The sequence below is a fragment of the Chinchilla lanigera genome, unplaced genomic scaffold (assembly GCF_000276665.1).
Source record: "Chinchilla lanigera isolate Chin_1 unplaced genomic scaffold, ChiLan1.0 scaffold00063, whole genome shotgun sequence".
Taxonomy (NCBI): Eukaryota; Metazoa; Chordata; class Mammalia; order Rodentia; family Chinchillidae; genus Chinchilla; species Chinchilla lanigera.
The window spans coordinates 600290-619883 of NW_004955464.1; the positions used below are offsets into that span (position 1 = coordinate 600290).

The 19594-nt window shown below is 39.1% G+C and overlaps 1 protein-coding gene across 10 annotated transcripts in view; it reads right to left on the reverse strand.

Annotated features, from left to right (window-relative positions):
* Fggy (FGGY carbohydrate kinase domain containing) overlaps positions 1–19594 on the reverse strand; it is a 495194-nt gene that overhangs the window by 412253 nt on the left and 63347 nt on the right. For all 10 annotated transcript variants that reach the window (XM_013521725.1, XM_005398481.1, XM_013521726.1 and 7 more), the window contains 2 exons: positions 7898–8009; positions 502–653 (listed from right to left, as the gene is read on the reverse strand). In XM_013521725.1, coding sequence (XP_013377179.1) covers positions 502–653; positions 7898–8009 — 264 coding nt within the window. The remainder of the gene's footprint in view (positions 1–501; positions 654–7897; positions 8010–19594) is intronic.

The window sequence follows — 19594 nt, forward strand, 5'->3', positions numbered from 1 at the left end:
CACGACCTTGCGCTTGCCAGGCAGGCGCTTTTGCCGCCGAGCTAAATCCCCAGCCCCGAGTCTAGATATTAAACAGAATTCATTTTGATATCAGCTGGTCTTAGATTCAAATCCTGGCTCTGTCATATATTTCTGTCACTTTGGATTAGTTGTTTTATTCTGTAAGAGTTTTAGGTTTCTTGTCTAAAAAATGAAAAACCTATACGAGAGAGAGAGAGAGAAACAGAGAGAGAAACAGAGACAGAGAGAGAGAGAAGATCTGCTTCATAGTGTGGTTGTGAGGATTCAAAGAGATAACATAAAACATTTATCACAGAGCCTGGTGCAATGTACACATATGAAAACAGGAGTGATTCAGCTGCATCTAATCAACAAGATGGGATCAACTTTCTACTCAGAGTAGCTGGGAAAAGGCAAAGTACAGACTTTAATGAGGAATCACTATTCCACAGCGAAGGAACATTTTACCAGTAGTGTCCTCCCCACACCCTGTACACTCACCTCTTTCAGCCACAGGAGCTTTGGGGCCTGCATTTCCACAGACATCAGGCCTCCCACATACTGGAGGACACTGTGCTTGGTCTCGTTGATCCTTTGGACCTGACTGATGGCTCGGTGGTCCAGCCACATGATGATGTTTCGATGGAAATCCCCTAGCAGAAATGGATGAGGATAGACATGCATTCTTTGCTTAATGACAGATGCCCAGGACAAAATGTGCACTATCTCTACTTTAACCTCATGTATCAGAAATGAACAAAATAAAAGGACACCAGCAGGGCCCTGCTACACCACAACCCAAAGCCCTCATTTCCCATCAAGCCATGTATTCATCATTCATTCTCCCTCAATGTTTTCTCTTCCTTTCCCATTCTTTTGTTATGGAAAACAGATCAAGCACAGGAAGAAACGGTACTGAGAAGGTTTAGGAGGCAGTTTATTACACCAGTGGGCTTGACTGGGATTGCTCCTAAACACTCCTAAAACCCTGCGGGTTTCAGGGCTTTTATGGGGTAAGTAAGTGGGGAGGTACAAGGGTAGATTTGGCACATTGTGATTGGAGAGTTGGGAGAAATCATGGGATGCTAAGGAAGTTTAAATACCTGAAGTTACACTGCAAGGCCATCAGTTAAACAACCATGAGTTACATAAAGGAAGAAGTGTCCCATTATATTTGAAGTTACATTGCAAGGTCATCAGTTAAAGAAACACAGGTTACACAAAGGAAGGAATGTTTTATTACCAGGTTTGTCCAGATATATCCACCTCATTTTGGTGGGCATTCTTGGCAGGCTTTTTTGCAGGCTTGTATTTAAAATTTTAGTTTTACTTACAAGAGAAATTTTTCTGGACATACATTGGGGAAAAGAGCCTAAAAGGACACATTGTCTTTTTTAAAGACTTCTATACTTTAGCCAAGTGTGGTGGTACACACCTATAATGCCATCACTTCAGAGGCTAAGGCAGGAGGACTGCCATGAGTTTGAGCTATGTAGCTTGAGCTACGTAGTGAATTCAAGACCAGCCTGAGCTACATGGCAAGACTGTCTCAAAAAAATTTTTAAGAAGGTGTACATTAAATAGGGACAAACATTTTGACAGTATAATACTCCTCACAGCTACACAATACTTAGTTCATTTGCTTATATTCCCACTTTTTCTAGTCCATTTATCTAAAATTAGTTTATTTAGGGCTTTTTTCCCTTATCCCACTGGTGGACAGAAAATACGTGAGTTCTAGAATAAGCATACTGCATGAGAAATGCTGACCCTTAAGTTACTGTGGGAGATATATTGAGAAAATTATCAAACTTATCTCTGTGTCTTTGTGTATACGATGAGGAAAATAATACCTGAGATCCTTCATCCTATACCAAATAAAAAGTTATGCACAGAAGGGATGTGGCAAGTCCCCAACCCATGCAAGGCCCAGGGGAGTAATCAGAAGGACAAGAGTTTGAACCAGCTGCAAAAGGAGCAGTAACCTCATATCCTTCTTCTTCCATCCCATATCCCACAGAGTACTAAAACTGTGCCCTCTGCCCTTTTCAGCCTCTGTGACTTCCTCATGCACCGACAGGCACTTGTGAAGCCTCTCAAGGCACTGAGTGGAGGACAGAAGTGAACACACCTGGGAGATGGTCACAAAGAACAGGGACTCAGCATTTACTGAACCAGGCATTTTCACCCATTAACTGATGGTGAAATAAATGCAACAACTGCATACCTTGCTAAGAGGAAGTGTTTGTGATGTCTGTTTCTGTGTCTCCCTGTGCTAAACATTTATCACCTCACACAATCTTCAAAATAATACTTTCTATGAGGATTGTTAAACCCATTTCTGACAGTCTGAGGCTCTAAGGTTTGACAATAAACCCAATGTCTTGCAGCGGCCAAATGCATGAAGTGTGCCTTAGCATCAGATCTGCCAACAGAATAAATTGGTAAAATAAATAAACCAGAGTTAGATATAGCAACATGAATATGGTACTAGTGAAGTATTCATGACAGACAGAATACATATTCAAGACAGAATACATATTGTTGTTGTTATAGCTACATGCATATGTAATAAAAGCACAAAAACAAATGATTTATGAGCAGCAATTAGAAAGGGTATCTGGGGAAAAGGAGTAAAGTTACAAATGTTTTTTTTTGTTTAGTTTATTAGTACACATGGAAATACACAACGTCTACACTCCCTGTGGGGAGCTGGCCCATATGCACCACAAATCTTCACTCCTTCAGCCCCTTCCCCATCCTGTCTCTCCATCTCTCTCAAGAAGACCTGAGGCAACCATAGCAAAATCTCAGGTTTGTCCTCAATAATGGATATGTAAAAAACTGATTTTTAACTCTTGTACATCTTTGAAAATAATTTTTAAACTGAAAGAAAAATAAAGGTCAACCTATGAAAATATCTAAGTAAGAAACAAACTGCAAATCAAAAGACTCAGTCACTTGTTTGCCTGACTAGAAAGATCTCAAGTCCCCAAAACAGCTTTCACATACTTGGAAAATAAGACAGGGTACATGAGACTGTCCACAGATATATTTTAAAAAGCACATTTGCAAGTACCAAGTTCTATGAGGTTCTACTATATAGCAGAATTGCTGCAGGCTCCAGTTCTCAGCTTTTGGTGCACATGAAACTCATCTGAAAACTTTTGAAAACACTGATGTCCACATCCTACCCAAAACCATCAATGAACCAGAATTGTGTAATAGTGGGTATAGTTGATGGGAGCAAAATCAATAGTTTATTAAATCTTACAGAGAACATATGTATAACTGCTTCAAGACAAAAACAGCTCTTGCTATATTCCTACTGTAGTAAAGAGAAGTCAATTAGCTACTGCTACTACAGGCAGAATACGAAAACAATATAATGAGAATTGTACAGAGTCACTTTACTATATTTATTATGATTATTACTGGTTTGGGAGGGTTTTCTTTTTTCTTTTCTTTCTTTTTTTTTTTTTTTTTGACAGTACTGGGAAATGAACCTAGGGCCTTTGCATGATTATACACCTCCAGCTCTTTTTTTCAGTATTTTAAAATGTCTTTTCAGACAGGGTCTCCCTAAGTTGCTAAACTGTCCAGGTGGGGCTCAAAATTCAATCCTACCTCAGTCTCCCAGAGCACTAAGACATGCACCACAACACCTGGATTACTCTCATTTTAGACAAAAATTGAAGAGTCAATCTTCAGTTCTCATAGAAAGTCACAAGTAAATGACTCAACTGAAAATTAATTTAATCTTTTACTGAACATCTAGTACATATTTGTGATACAGTGCTGGGTGCCAGGATATCAAGAAGAATGTACCTCAATCCCTGCCCATGAGGAGCATGTGTCTGAGAAGAAAAAGAGCCTATTCAGGGTACTGACTGGCAGAACAGAGTACCCGGCCTGGGGAAATAGAGGAGAAGCTCAGCTCCAGTAGGCTGAGTGTGAGGCTATACACAGGTCTTCCAGAAGACAGGAAAGCTTTCATTTAATTCTGGTCAGCTGTGGAGGAGGAGTGAAGAAAGAGGCTCATCATAACAGAAAGAGCATGTAAAAGAGCACAAACCAGAAAAGATCACCTATTTTAGGAGAACCCAAGGCAATCCAGTACAGCAGAATTAGAGTTACAAGTCAGCTTTACCTAAAGGCATATTATTCATCAGATATCACTTCATAAAAATTTTGAGTACCACACAGGTTGTGTTCCCAGCATATTTGAGGGCAAAAAAATTACTATGAACCAGCAAAAAATCACATATTAGATTTCTGCTGCACAGAGCAGCCTGGTGCTTAATTCCCGCCCTAGCCCCAATTATCACCCTTGCTTTTCCCTGCCCCAGAACGCCTGGCCAGAGGACTTGACAGGAGTTAGGCAGGGACTGGAAAGGCTGCAGGAGAGGAACCAAAGTGACTGCATGACTGATCTAGGGCCATTATGATCTTCAAAGCAAGAAGAACCAGGCCAGATAAGGCTAAGAATGAAGTTGTTTTATCATACAGTAATGCTTAGTGCTCTTAAACTACTATACTTAATTTGTTCTGGGTTTTAATTTTTGTTGACATTTAAAGATGCCAACACTTCTGCCAACCTCTTGGGTTTGGCTTCAGTAGTGACAGGGGATCTGTCCTCTTCCTAATCCCACTCCCTGCTTCTCACAATTACTGCAGTGGGTCTCCACCATGCAGGTCTTTAAAGAGCCTTTAAACCATCTTAAAATTCTAATTTCATTTTCAAGCACAGTAACCTTATCAGATAAAATCTAATTAAATACAATCTGTGGAAATCCAAGGAGCCCACAGCTGGACACAGCTGATAAATAAGTGTATTTTAATACTTTAGGTGGAATAAAGTTACTTTAACACTTATAATTAGGATTGCAACATAGTTTCCCTTTTAATAGAGGATTTGTTAACAGGTGGCACTTCTATCCAACATGAAAAAACAAGATGGCATCCAGAAAGGATGCCTATTTAAGTAGGTTCAACAAGGAATTCTCTTCATCCACTCCCAAAATCTGTTCCCAAAAATCTGTTCATCTGTGCCTGGTGATTCTCCACGTATAAGAATTACTTAGGTCGTTTTTTAAAAATGTTGAATGCCCTAGACCAGTGGTGGTGAACCTATGGCACATGTGCGACAGTGGGCTTCTTGTATCATTGAAAGCTTTAAAAGGTTCTTCATCACTGCCCTAGACTCATACCAAGCCAACTGAATACCAACTGGGGGAGTAAGATGTATGGATGACAATTTAAAAAATGACCTCCAGTTGGTACCAATGCATGCACAGGTAGAGTTTAAAATACAACCACATATTTTAGTTGATCAGATAGTATGGATCTGCATACACCTAGGACCCTGAACATCTAAAGTCTCATTCAAAATGAGACTTTCTGCTGCAGCATCCATAACAGACAATCATTCAACTTTTACTCAAATAAAACCAATAAAGGAAGCACTGGCAACTTTCCCAGGGCCTATCCTGTGGAGAGTAGCTAAGCCACGGCTGAGCTGGAGTTCAACCACATATTCAGGATGAGACTAGGCCAATCCCCAAAGCACAGGCTGCCAGAGGCAAACCATGTAAACAAGTTGACCTCTAGCTCATTGCCATATCAGCAGGTATCTGGCCTTGGTGTTCCTCCCTGTTAACTACAGCACAGATAGCTCTAAGAATGTTTCTCTTTCAGTGTTCTCAGCAAAAAAGAGACCTTGCACTTTTGGCCCCATTGTGTTCTCCCCGCCCTTTTATTGTGCATAAATAAAGATGTAGACCATGCTGGATTGTCACTGCCTGTCCATCAGAGAGGTTAGGTCCCACCCAGTGTCAGATTTCTTTTTTACATATATCTAGTTTTTTCTTATTCTCTCTTCGTCCCTTCTCAGGACCCAGCCAGCTGTGCATTTGCAGCTCTAGCCTGGAGTACCCACTCTGTGTAGCAGAGGTCAGTTTCCATTTCCCTCAGTCTCTACTCTCTGAGGTGGCCCAGGCTGGGGCCGTCCTAGCTCCTCACCAGCACAAGGCAAATGCTCTAGCACATCCCTACTGAGGACAAGGATCACTCAGTTCATCTTTGAAGCCCCAACACTTAATAACACAGAGCTTAGCACACAGAGAATGGTCATCATTCCCTCTGTGTTCTAGTTATTCATGTGCTTGCATACTTTTTCAGTATATGCCACTTCTGACTCCATATTTCATGCATTAAGTCTATAGATGTGAATGGAACACATTCCCTTAACTTGAAGAACCCACAAATCAATGAAAGAAACTTTCCTGAGCTTTAGTTATCAGGTTCTGACTTCTCACAGCAAAGCTACTGTTTCATTATTCCAACTTCCAGAGGTGAAAACTGAGACATATAGAGATTAAGTGTCTCACCCAGGTTACCACAGCTGAGCAACAGAGGAGCTAAGACCTGGTTCTTGAGCAACTCCAATTCCCGTGTGTCCCAGTGAGCCCTGCTATACTACACCACGGTCATCAGTGAGCAAGGCACAACTACAGCAGTGTCCACAACTAATAGTTCTGAAATAGAATCTAGCCCCAAATATGTTTATAATAGTTATCTTGGCAGCTGCTGAAGGACAATGCCTAGAAACAGGCCTCCTTAGATGGAACATCTAATTTCCAGAACACCACACTCTGCACCACCACCTCCAGTGTCTTCCACTTACTACAAAGTACGATATCAATAGTTTATCATCATGCATGTACTGTTGTTTTTCTCAAACTTTGCTCACTTTATTAATTTACATTACTGTCTGACTAATACAGACTTTGAGTGTTCAATACTAGGGCTAGTACTATTGGCTAAAATTTCCCAGAAAAATCTCTGATGTTGAGCCCAAGTGGCAATTCACATCTGAAACAGCTCATTACTGAAATCACAATGATCAATTATCAGAACACCACCACTAAGTGTGATTGTCTTGTGGTATATAGTACTGTCTGCCTTGTTCTAGTTCTTTTAATTGTAGTCGGCTCACCCTCTCAAATGAGCATTGGATGGTAGCTTCATAAACTAAACAACTGCCCTAACGCTCCCTTCCCCAAAGGGAAATAACATGACAGGTTCAAGGCCACACCTATCCATCTAAGGACTAAAAGTCCTTTTTTTGAAAAAAGGAAGGCAATATATGTATGAGTAGCTGGGATAACTGTACTGCTGGTGTTTGACGGTATACTGAAAATGGACAGTTAATGCTTAAAATCTTGTATATTTTGACCAATTTTGCATGCTTTTGTCTGGCAATTTAAGCAACTGATTTGAAGACAATATGCACTGGAACAACCACTGGTGAATTCTTACCATCTTATCTAGTGAAACTCTGTATTATCTCTAATTCTTTTTAATAATTTTTTTTATTCTCTTTAATGGTTTGAATAATCTCGCATTCTTACATCTGGTAATCTGAGCAATGCAGTTGAAGATAACAATATGTAATGTAACAACCACTGTTCATTCCTATCACTTTGTTTTGAAACCCTGTATCACTTTTAATGTTCTTGCTTTATTTTGTTTATGTCTGTGATGTTGGTATGTTGCTATTGTTCTATTTTTTTTTTACTATTCTTTTTAAAATAAAAAAAAAATTTAAAAAAGTTCTTTTTCATTAGGCTCTCTACCATAGCTCTTAGGCTTTGTAAAGCCAAGTCCCCTATCTGACCCATCCCCCAAAGCCCCAGTCTTCCATTCCAATTGCTCTGCAAGCTTTTAACTCCTGTGACATGATTTCTGGCTTCCACATTCCACCTCCAAACCTCACTATCAGTGGCAAGAGGCACCTGACCCAATGGGGCACCTGGGCACTTTGAACCCAGCACCAAGACTGCCCCAGCCAGTTTCCCATCTTCCACCACCAGGGAAGGGAGAGGAAAGGTCCTACCTTCATAGTTCACAGGTAAAGGGCGAAATTGCTTATCCAAGACAACCAAAGAACATGTAGCATCAAACCCAAGTCCTCGAATCCGGCTTAAATCGATCCCTTGTACAACTTTCTGTTTAAAAAAAATAAAAGAACCATAAATTATAAAACCAAGCTTTCAATAGTTTGAAGACAAGTTAGAACTAAAAGGAAATAAATGACAGTATAGAAGAAACTATCTATAACAAATCACATAAAAATTTAACATCACTATAAAGTCAAAAATTTTTATAAATTAATAACAAAGAGAGAAACCAACCTAATTGAAATTTAAGCAAAGGACATGAAATGTCATGTGATAAAACAAAACAAAATGATTAGAGTATATGGAAAGATTTCCAGCTCACTATAATTTGATAAATACAAATACAAGTATGTCAATTTTGCTTTTTTTTTCGTCTTTTTGAGACAGCATTTCACTATGTAGTTCAGGCTGGCCTTGATCTCACTTTGTAGCCTTGGCTAGCGTCAAACTCACAATGATCCTCCTGCCTCAGCTCCCCAAGTACTGGGATTACATGCACAAACATGTGCAGCCAATTTTGCTTTTTATGTTAAAAATATTAAAGATTAACATTATATATTATATAAACAGTATTGTGTATAAGAGTATATATAAAGACTATATTTAAAAATATTAAAGATTAACCATATATACTATTGACAAGGAATGAACAAGATAACTTTCATAAATATTATTCTAACAGGGTAATTACTACAAAATTTTGAAAAATAATTTTATACTACCTATTAAAATCATAGAAGTTTGAGGTCAGCCTAGGCTACAAAGTGAGTTTAAGACCAGCCTGAACTGCATAGTGAGATCCTGTCTCAAAAAGACAATAAATAAATAAATAAATAGATAGATAGATAGAATAAAGGAATAGGGCCAGGGATGTAGCTCAGAAGCATAGTGCTTGCCTGGCAAGCACAAGGCCCTGAGTTCGATTCCTGGTACCAAAAAAGAAAATAGTAAATAAATAAGTAATAAAAAATAAATACAATTATAGACATTTATATGTTTTACCCCATCAATCCCACTTGCAGGAACCTATGTGATTAGCAAATTACCACAAGTAAGTAAAGTTACATATAGAAGAATTGCATCATTGCTATAAATATACTTAAAAACCCAGAAAACTAATTTTTGTCAAATGAATTATCCCACATCTATAAAAGGAAATATTATGCAGAAATTAAAAAAGAAAGTAGAGGTGCAACTTGTAGGTGTGGTGGCCTAAGAATGGAAGCAAATTCTCTTAGCAAATAAAAGTATAAAACTAGATAAAAATCATCAAAATCAACAACTTGGGGGCTATAAAAATCTATTAAAGCCATATGATAAATTGAGATTTTTTTAATTAAAAAAAACAAATGTGTATTTAAACAGTCAAAAATAAACAAAAATAACTTCAGCTCCAAGTGGTTTCTATGAGGAATTTCTTCAAGTATTTAAGGAATAAACGGTATCAATCCTATACAATGAAGGAGCAAATACTTTGCAATAAATTTGACAGCATTTGTATCAAAGACAAAGACATTTAAATAAAGGATACCGCAATCCAATATTTGTCATAAACTTAGATATACAAATGCTTAACAAAGTACTAAACCAAATACTGTAATATATAAAATTGTTAATATACACCATTACCATGTGAGTTATCCCAAGAATGCAAGGGTGGCTTAATATCTCCAAATCAATTAATATAATCCATATGTACTGTACACATACCCCCCACACACAATAAAGCACAAACACCAAATGATCATCTCAGAAGATACAGATATCCCCACTCCAACAAAAGAAAAATCAGAAATCAGAACTAGTTTGTATAAGTTCCATTCTAGTTCTGATTTCTGATACAAAACTGATAGCTAATGCTATATGTTAAAGATGAGTGGCTTCCCCTGATTAGAAAAAAGAATCTTCATTTTAACTATTTCCATGCAACCTTGTGTTAAAGATTCTAACCAGCAAAATAAGATCAGAAGAATGAAATAAACGAACTGCACAGATTGAAAAAGATGCAGTGAAAGTGTCCCTTGCAGATGATATGACTTCATACGTAGAAAACTCTAAAGAACCTATGAAAAAGCTATTAGAAGCCGGGTGTGGTGGCACACACCTGTAATCCCAGCACTCGGTAGGCTGAGGCAAGAGGATTGTTACAAGTTCAAGCTCAGTGAGATCAAGGCCAGCCTGAACTGCATAGCAAGACACTCACTATCTTTAAAAGACAAAAAAAAAAAAGCTACTAGAATAAGCAAGTTTAAATAAGATCACAGGATTCAAGGTTAGTGTATAATAATTTATTATGTATTTACATACTAGCAACTAACATAAAAATGAAATTAAGAAAATATTTGTTCATAATAGTATCAAAAAGTAAAATAACAGGAATGAATTTATAAAAAGTTCAAGTTCAAAAGAACCAATTAGAAATAGGAAAAGATAAGTCATAGACTAGGATAAAACATACACAAGTCACACACCTGATAATATACTTGAATATAGACTATATAAGGAATTGTAATAAATAGTAAGAGGACAATACAACACGATTATAAAATGTGCTAGATTTGACTAGACAGTTTCCCAAGAAGATATACAATGGGCCAATAAATGAAAAATGGTCTATGAAACATGTTCAGTACTGCTAATTAAATCAAAGGAATGCAAATTAAAATCACAGTGAGATACCATGACATACCATGACCCTCTAGAACAGCTAATCACAAAGACTGACAATACTCAGTATTAGAAAACAATGGGTAAAGAGGAGTGCTCATAAACTATAAGTACAAATGCACAACAACCACTTTGGAAAAAGTTTGGCAGTTTCTTAAAAACCTTACCACCTAGCCCAGCAATTTCCCTCCACAATGATCAACCCAAGTAAAATAAAACATAATAACACAAAGTCTTACATGTGGATATAAGCTTTATTTATAATGCTATTTGTTTCTCAGGGTTTAGTGCTTTGGAAGCTTGGGCCCAAGTGTAATTACTGCAGATAGCACAATTCTGACTGGGAGACTTCTCCCCCACCACCCAGCCAAATTTGGACAATACCCAAGGCTAATCCTCCTCCTACTGTTGTTCTAAGAGAAGCAAAAATAAAAGTAGTAAAGACCTGGGAAATCTCTAGTGATCTAGGCCAGAGCACATACGTGATCTCCTGGTTCAAACCTAGTTAAGGTTCATACATATAAACTGTCTCACGTATGTAATCTAATCAGAGTGAACTCCTGGAGGAACATGAGTGTCAGAAGCCCCTGAGATGATTTAACACCCTGTCAATCTTATCCAGAGACCCAAAAAAAGACATCAGAGGTGGGGTTAACTTCTTTTAAAAGTCCAAAAGCTTGACTTATTAGTGTACTTCTTATTTTCCTGTCACCCTGACACCACCTTCCTGTTTGTATCACATTTTTGCTTCTGTTGGCATGGGCCTGCCCTGAAAACATCTCCCTCATCTTTAATAAATATAGCTGCTCTTCTTATACTGCTGAATGTACACCTGCAATATTTTCCTCACCATACACAAGAGCTTGGAATCTATTTGTCAGATCCACAGGTGGTATTGTAATGACATGAGTAGTGCAATCTTTAAAAAAAAGTATCCTTGCTGAGGGGAGGGCCTGGGGGCACTGCTCTCCAGAATTAATGTGGTTTTGCTGGGACCTTGGTCAGCTCCTGCAAGAGAGGGCTGTTATAAAAGAGCTCTCTGTCTTCCTGTCTGGACATGATCTCCCTTCTCCCTCTCACTTGCATTCCCATCACTGTGATGCCTTCCACCAAGTGGCCTTCATAGAGCCGTGCAGAAGTCATGACCTGGAACATGCAGAACTGTGAGTTAAGTAAACCTCTTTTTCTTAATATATTTACTACCCGCAAGTATTTTGGTATACTAATAAAGAATGAACTAAGACAAGATTGCTACCAGAGAGTAGGGCTGACCTCAAAATGTGGAAATGGCTTTGGAAATTGGTAATGAAAAGAGATTGGAAGAGTTTGGAGGAGCAGGCTAGAAAGACCTAGCATGCTATAAAGCAGAGAATTGTAGGTAATTCTGGGGAGGTTTGGAAGTCAAGGGTACTAAAGGACTAGTCTCAGAAATTAGTATCCAACTTACTCTAGAAGGAAGGCTTCCCTTGTCACACTGTTGCAAAGAAGGTGGCTCAAAAGTGCTCATGTCCCACAGTCTGTCAAAAGTCAAATTTAAAATTGATGGACTTTGAGGATCTGACAGAAAAACATCTAAACCAAAACAGAGAAGGGTTTGTGTGAGTGCTTTTGGCTGTTTTCAACACAATTTGTAACATAAGGAAGGAAACAGATTGAAAAGATTTGAAAAATTTATGGCCTACTAGTAAAAGAGCAATGAAAAAGTTTTGAAGGGTCTAAGTCACTACTTGCTAAAGAGATTAGCACAGATAGTCAAGAAAATAGCAAGGAGCCCCTGAGGGCCTCTCAGAAATCCTCAAGCCCAACCCTCTATAACAAACCTAGAGACCTACAAGGCTAATGTTTCCAGGACCATGCCCAGGGCACTTTGCATGACCTCAGTGCCCAAGGCTGCCTTGGGATTCTGTTTTCCTGATTTTCACTAAAAAAGTGCTTCATGGTGACTGCAGCTGTGGTTCCAGCAGGACCAGGACCAGTACTGCTCTTCCGGTGGCAGCCTTTGTGACATCCACAAAACGCAGCAGTAGGGGGATCCTTGTGGTGTTCACCAAGATTTGAAAAGAAGGCTTGGAAAGCCAGGTAGAGGTTCCCCCCAGATCAGGTGCCTTGCAAAACCTAGTGTTACTGTAAAGTTCTGAGCTCATGGTTCCGCAAACATCAAGGACTGAAGTTGAGAACCAAAAAAGGAGGCAACAGGAGTTTAACTGGAAACAAAAAGAAGAACAGCTCTTGGGTTTCCTGGAGGGGGTCCCATGTGGGTGACTGCATGGCCTCTCAATCCAGAGTTACTTATAGATAAGCAGAACATAGGAACTGCTCAAATATTTAGTGGCCACCTATTGTAGATGGCTCTGTGGATTTAAAATGACCAACTGGAACTCAGGCTTTTAACCCAGTTCTTCAATATCAGGGTTTAAAAAAAACTGAGATTTTTAGAGGAGGGTGAAAAAGTGGTTATTTTGCATTTTAAATTCCTTAGAACTCAGGAGCTTAGTAAGGAGTGGCTGCAATTCCCTACAGAATGGGCTACATCCTGTACTGCCTGAGGAAGTCCATTCTTTGTCCAAGTTTCAAGTTATTGTCTATTCTTATTTTAACTTTTATCCATACAGCTGGTCACCCACTGTATCTCAGGCTCTTCCCCTAGACAGCTGCCTTACTCATAAGCTAACAAAACTACTTTCTACACTAGCACCATGCCCTTGAACTTCCAGAACTGTGAGCCACAGAAATCTCTTTTCTTAAAATACCCTCTGGTGTTTTACTATAGTAACCAAAAATGAAGTAAAACAAAACTGGAGACATTGGAAAAATAGAAGGGAGCAATGGGAATGGAGCTGGACCTGGGAAGTAAGAAGGCAGAACAAGCAGCAATACGCAATTCTTATTGAGGAAAGCTGCAGGGCAGCACACAGTCAGCCAGGCGGAGTACTCTTGAGACTGGTGACTTGTAAACTTATAGGGGTGGGGCTTCCTAGGCCCTGAGTCCCCACCCTTTACCACGGGAGGAATAGGATGCAGGACTCAGACATTAAAACTTAATGTCTGTCCTGCTGGATTTTAGTCTTACGTTGAGCCAATTACTCCTTTCTATGTCTTCATTTCTCCCTTTGGAATACAAATGTTTGCCCTATGCTTGTCTAGCCATCATTACTTGAAAGTATGTAACTTGTTTCTTTTAATAGGGCCTCACAGTTGAAACATGAGACTCAGATGAGACTTTGGACTTGGACTTCTGAGTGATATGGGCATCAACATGCTAGAACTATCAGGGATGGAATTTTTGCCTTGTGAGAAGGACACTGACCTCTAAATTGGGGCAGAATGCTGCAGTCTGAATGTGATTTGTCTGATGTTTTATGTGTTGAAAGCTTGGTCCCCGATGTGGTGACCTAAGATGTGATGCAACATTTGGCAGGTAAAGACTCATGGGAGGGCACTGGGACACTGCTATTGCAAGAAATTGCAAGTAATTATTTTGGTACTCAGTGTTTTCAAGAAAGCTGCTATAAAAAAGAACAAGTCTGGTCCCTCCCCATTCTCAGGCTTCGTGCCTTGCCATATGCTCTCTCCCTCTACAGACTGCCATTACTGTGATAACATCTACCATGAAGCCTCACCAGAGCCAAGCAGACCTGGAACCATGCTCTAGAACCTTCAACACTAAACACACTCCTTGATACATTTCCCAGCCTCACTACATTTTGTTACAGTAATGGGAAACAGACCAACACACTCCCAAATGGGATTCAACCCAAATATTCAACCAAATAAAGTGTACTATATCCACAGAATGAAATACAAGTGAGCAATAAAATGTTGATATGGACAACAACATGGATGAACCTTAAAAATTCTGTAAGAAGCTGGGCATGTTGTACACATCTGTATTCTCAGCATTCTAGGAGGCTGAGGCAGGAGGATCACAAGTTCAAGTCCAGCCTGTATAACTTAGCAACTTTGTGAGACCCTATATCAAAATAAAGAAAGGGCTGGAAATGTAGCTTAGTACAAAGATCCTTGGTTCAATCCCCACTATAACACACACAAAAATAACACTGTGATAAAGACACAAAGCCACATGCAAAAGGATATATATTGTATGATTCTATTTACATGAAATTTCTAAAAAGAGAAACTACACAGACAAAGCAGATAGTTAGCTATGATTAGAGTTAGGATCAATAGTAAATAAGAACAAGGAAACTTTTCTAGAATAATAAAGTGTTTTTATTTGGATTAAGCTTTTATTTGGATTGCACAACCCATGTAAATTTATTAGAATTATATATTTACAATGTAAATTTGAATTCTATGTATATAAATGATAATTCAAGCCGCAAAAATATTTTAAAAATCAAGTTAAGCTATAGAAGATGAAATGGACAGATATCCACAATATATTAATGAGGTTAAAAAACATGTGACAAACTGCTAAAAGTGGTTGCTTCTGAGGATAGAACTACAGCTTAAGGAGAGATTTCTTTTCTTTCTTTGTATAATTTTTAAAATTACATAATAATAGACCTACTAATTAACTTTAGTTTTTATTTTTGTTTCTGTGGTTTCCTTTTTTTGAAAAAGTATGACTGACCATAATCTTTAATATTTTCCATTAATTTGAAACATGTTGGAAATGTCATATATTGACAAAAGTCAGCCTTACAGTGATCATCCGTGTTAGTGAAATTCATCTTAAAACATACAGTACCTCTTTTTCCTATTTGGGGAAACAAGGCTTAGTAATTTAAGTCTACTTAGTAATTGAGGATTCCATTTCTTACTATTTAAAATGTTCCTTAGATAAGAGTTATACACAGTTATTAGAGATTTCCAACAAAGAAAAGCTTTAATCTTCTCCAGTAATATTAAATATTAAAATGGTTGCAGATATTGAGCACCTACTGTGAACCATGCTTTCCATAATTCACTGTATTTAGTCCTTACAAAGCCCACTAAAACATTAAATATTTGTATTTCATTTAAAAATGGATAATCAGAGAAGGGTGAACAAGCAGGTACAGAAAGTTAAGGAACTTGCCTGTGTCACACAGCTGGTAGATGACAGGGCTGAGTTCAAACTCAGAGCCCACATTCTAAACTGTTCTTCCGTACTGCTCACCCATTATCAAGGAGCTTCCTGTTGCCCTAGAGACACACAGATGGAGAGGGCCTGTGTTCTGGTGGTCACATTACCTCATGACCCATCTCAGACTGCCGAATACACCTGTGCCTACAACACCAATCCAATTCCCTTACAGCACAGCCTCATGACAAGGAGCCACAATGCTCTGGGTTCAATCCCATCCTGGTTCTGTGGCTGAAGGCAGGGTTCACAATTCCTGTCATGCCAATCACTCTCTTGCCCTACTGGATTGCATGTCCATAGCACTTGCCTGGAATGTCCTTCCACATGGCTTGGAAATCACTGAACAGTGGTTAGGATCACTGGTTTTTGGGACAGACAGACTGCTTCTGTGTTTGAATGCTGGTCCTACCATTTACTAATTATAGCACTTTGGGAAGTCAGCCAGTTTCCTCGGTTGTACAAAGCTATTACTCATACCTAGCCCTCCCAACAATATTAAGAGAACTCAGCAAATAAGGTGCACTCAGCTCAATATGACTTTCAGACACAACAAACAGAAAATACTATTAGAGCGAATCAGCTGCCTCATATCAACTTTTAATATGTGTGACAACAATCAGTCAATGAACAGGCCCTAAGTCCTACTTACCGTGCAGTCCTACTGGCCTCTGTGTCCCAACAGTGCACACCTGACTTGGGAGGACCCCATTTTACACAGACTGGCAGTACAGGAAAAGGCTAAGGTGAGAAAATGTAGATGACTCAGTGAAACTCTATACTACTCTAGGCACTTCTAGAGTAGAAATGGACATCGGTTGTAGTGTCCAAAGAGCCACATTCTGCTCCCAGCTCCATTACCTCTGCACTACTCTCATCACCTCCTTGAGCTTCAGTTTCCTAAAAGCTAAGAAACACCCTGCCAGGTGATGACCACAGAATAAAGAAGTTTGAGATGTTGGACAAGTTTTGCCTTTGCAGGAAATGTACAGGGTGGGAAACCATCCTGATATTTTATTAATGAGGTTGGCGGAACACTTTATGTCCAAAGCACAGCATGCTCTATGCTATATAAGCACATACAAACAGAACAGCAATACCAAATTATATAGACTCAAATCTTTCTGAGAATTAATAATGGCTGTAATCTTCCATTAGGACAAAGAAAACATTTTCTTCAGTCTAGGTTATAAATATTCTCTGAAGACTCATAGATTTCTATATTCAAATCATGGCTTCTCAGTCACAAAGGAATTTCTTTATAAAGCAGGAACTAAAAGAATAATGGTGACACCCCTTTAAAGCTGATTTGCCTAAGTGGCCACTGTTACTTCTCCAACCTTACATGGAAATGCCTTACAATCATGCCTGAGGGCCTGACCTGGTGACCTGAAGATTCTTACATTTGTACTAATGGAAGAAGAAAGTAGTCTAGTAAACTTACCCCAATAACTTGGCATCAAGAGGCCTTCCCTGGCTAAAGAGAAAGCACAGTGCTCTTAGACAGAAATTCCAGAGAAAAGACTTTTGCAATCTCATTTGGAAACCTGGTCCATGTCTAACAACTGTCAACTTGTAGCTCTGTGGCAGCAAACAAATATTTGGGGAAGGGGTTATACATCTCTTCATTCTTCCTGTGGGGATGGGTTCAACCCTGCGTGTGTTTTAAATCAGCAAGCTCAGCCATACTGGGTGGGAAGATGGCATTCCTCAGAAACCCTCTAGACTGAGAATGCCAGGATTATAGGCAAACCTGGCTTTATCTTGGCAGCACAAGACTATGGGGCTGGTCCTGTATTCTTTTAAGTACTGAAGTAAGTGCTTCTGTCAACTTTGGGGGCATGTGTAGAGCTATGCAATCCCTGTTTCCCTTAGGCTCCATCACAGTCTGGTGCCTCAGGAGGTCAATCCCTCACTTGGTAGACCTTAAGAAGATACAAGCAAACACCTTTTAGAGTCAAGCTGTGCTCTCTACTACGTATTTGGGAAATAATGTGGAGTAAAACATTTTTTAAAATCCTGGTTCTGAAGATTATGTTTTAGTAAGGTCAGACAACAGTCAATAAATCAAATAAATTTTATAGTGTAAGTATAACGTACCATACCAGAAAGTGATTCATCTAGGGAAGGGAATGCCAGAGAAGGTTAAAGTGGTTTCGAAGGCCAGATTTGAGGCAACATTGGAAAGGAGACAGCATTGTGGAATTCTGAGGATGAGTGTTCCTGGGAGGGGAACAGTACTGTAAAGGCACAGAAGCGGGAACAGCAAGGAAACTAAGGGACTTGAGTGGAGCATATGTTACTCAGAAAGCCCATAGAGGCAGTCCATTTTGTAAAACCAACTCAGTGGTTGGTAAAATGAATAAACCAGTCCTAGACTGTCACTTCCATAGTTTCCTAGCTTAGGTGTGCTGTTGTCCCTTGCTAAGGCAAGAAACTAGAGGCAAATTTATGTCAGTGACCCCAATGCTGTTCTAACAACTGGAACTCTGAAGTTGGCTCTATTTCCTTCCTCTCCACTGTCACCAAGTCCTGTGAGACTTTCCTTTCCAACCCCTCAGGGTCTCATCCTTTCCATTTATCTGTCTGCCAATATTCTAACCTAGGCAAGAAGAATGTGCAGGCAGGGAAAAAACCTGTGTCAAATCTGTATGTTTTAGGACATGGCAGATGGAGAATATGACCAAAACATACAGAGTCAAGAGAAGCACTATGGGATAAGCCAGGACAACAGGTCAGAACCAGACCATGCAAAGCCATGAAGGCCATATTATGGACTTTGAGTTTTATGAAGGCACTATCGTGTTACTATGGAAGGACTATAGCAAAAGAGAGACAAGATGACTTTAGCATTCAAGGAAGAAAAGAAAAATCACTCCAGCCACAAGTAGAATAGATCAAAGAAGAGAAGACCAAATATAAGGCCACCAAGGGGCTCTTAATCTAGGTGAAAGATAAAATACGTGGTGTTGGGGATGGAGAAAATACACAGATCTGACTCATCTGGCTCCACACTTATCACATACAACCTGGATTTCCTTGGAAAAGTCACTTAACTGGTCTTCACTTAACTGTTTCTTCTCATCTATAAAATGGAACTAACAATCCCCTTCCTACCTACCTTGCAGAGATGATCAAATGGATATGAAGATGTTTTATAAACAATGGTCCTATACAGGTTAACATTATTGCTCAACCTCACCTAGGCTACTCTTTCTTACCCGCTTCTCTCCAAAAGGATATAGCAGGTACCGGCCTATAACAAAATGTTACTTTATTAGCTTCATATAGGCTGGCTGTTTTTCATGCAAATATGCTGTTTCATCTTTAGGAGCAGAGAGCTCCTGTATACTTCTGAAGTACTCCGTAACCAGCTAAAGATCTCATGACTGATAAGAGGAACAGCTGGGATGCTCCTCCAGACAGCACTGGCCCCTCTGCTTCTCCTGGCTCCTCTCTTCACACATGACCTATGCCTGGAAACTGTTTCGTGTAACCCTGTGTATCCTGGATTTTATCTCCGATAACATGAAGGCCAGTACTTCACAAGAAGCACAGCCCATGGTAGGTACTCAGCTAATGTCTGCACACTGTCTAAAAGAATAACACTGGACAAATGTCTATGAACTAAATGATTTTTCAGCTAATCTTTTCCTTCTATTTTTTTATTTTAAAAATAAAAGGAGAAAAACATTAACAGACAGACAACCTTTTACAAAATAGCAAAAGAACAGTACAAACAATACAGAGTTACAAACAAAGTGGTAGGAAATTAACAATGCTTGTTGTATCACATACTGATATCTTCAAAGTGGTTTTTCATGAAAACAAATAGAGACATGCAGTATTGATGAATCAAGGACTCATTAACAGTTTCTTT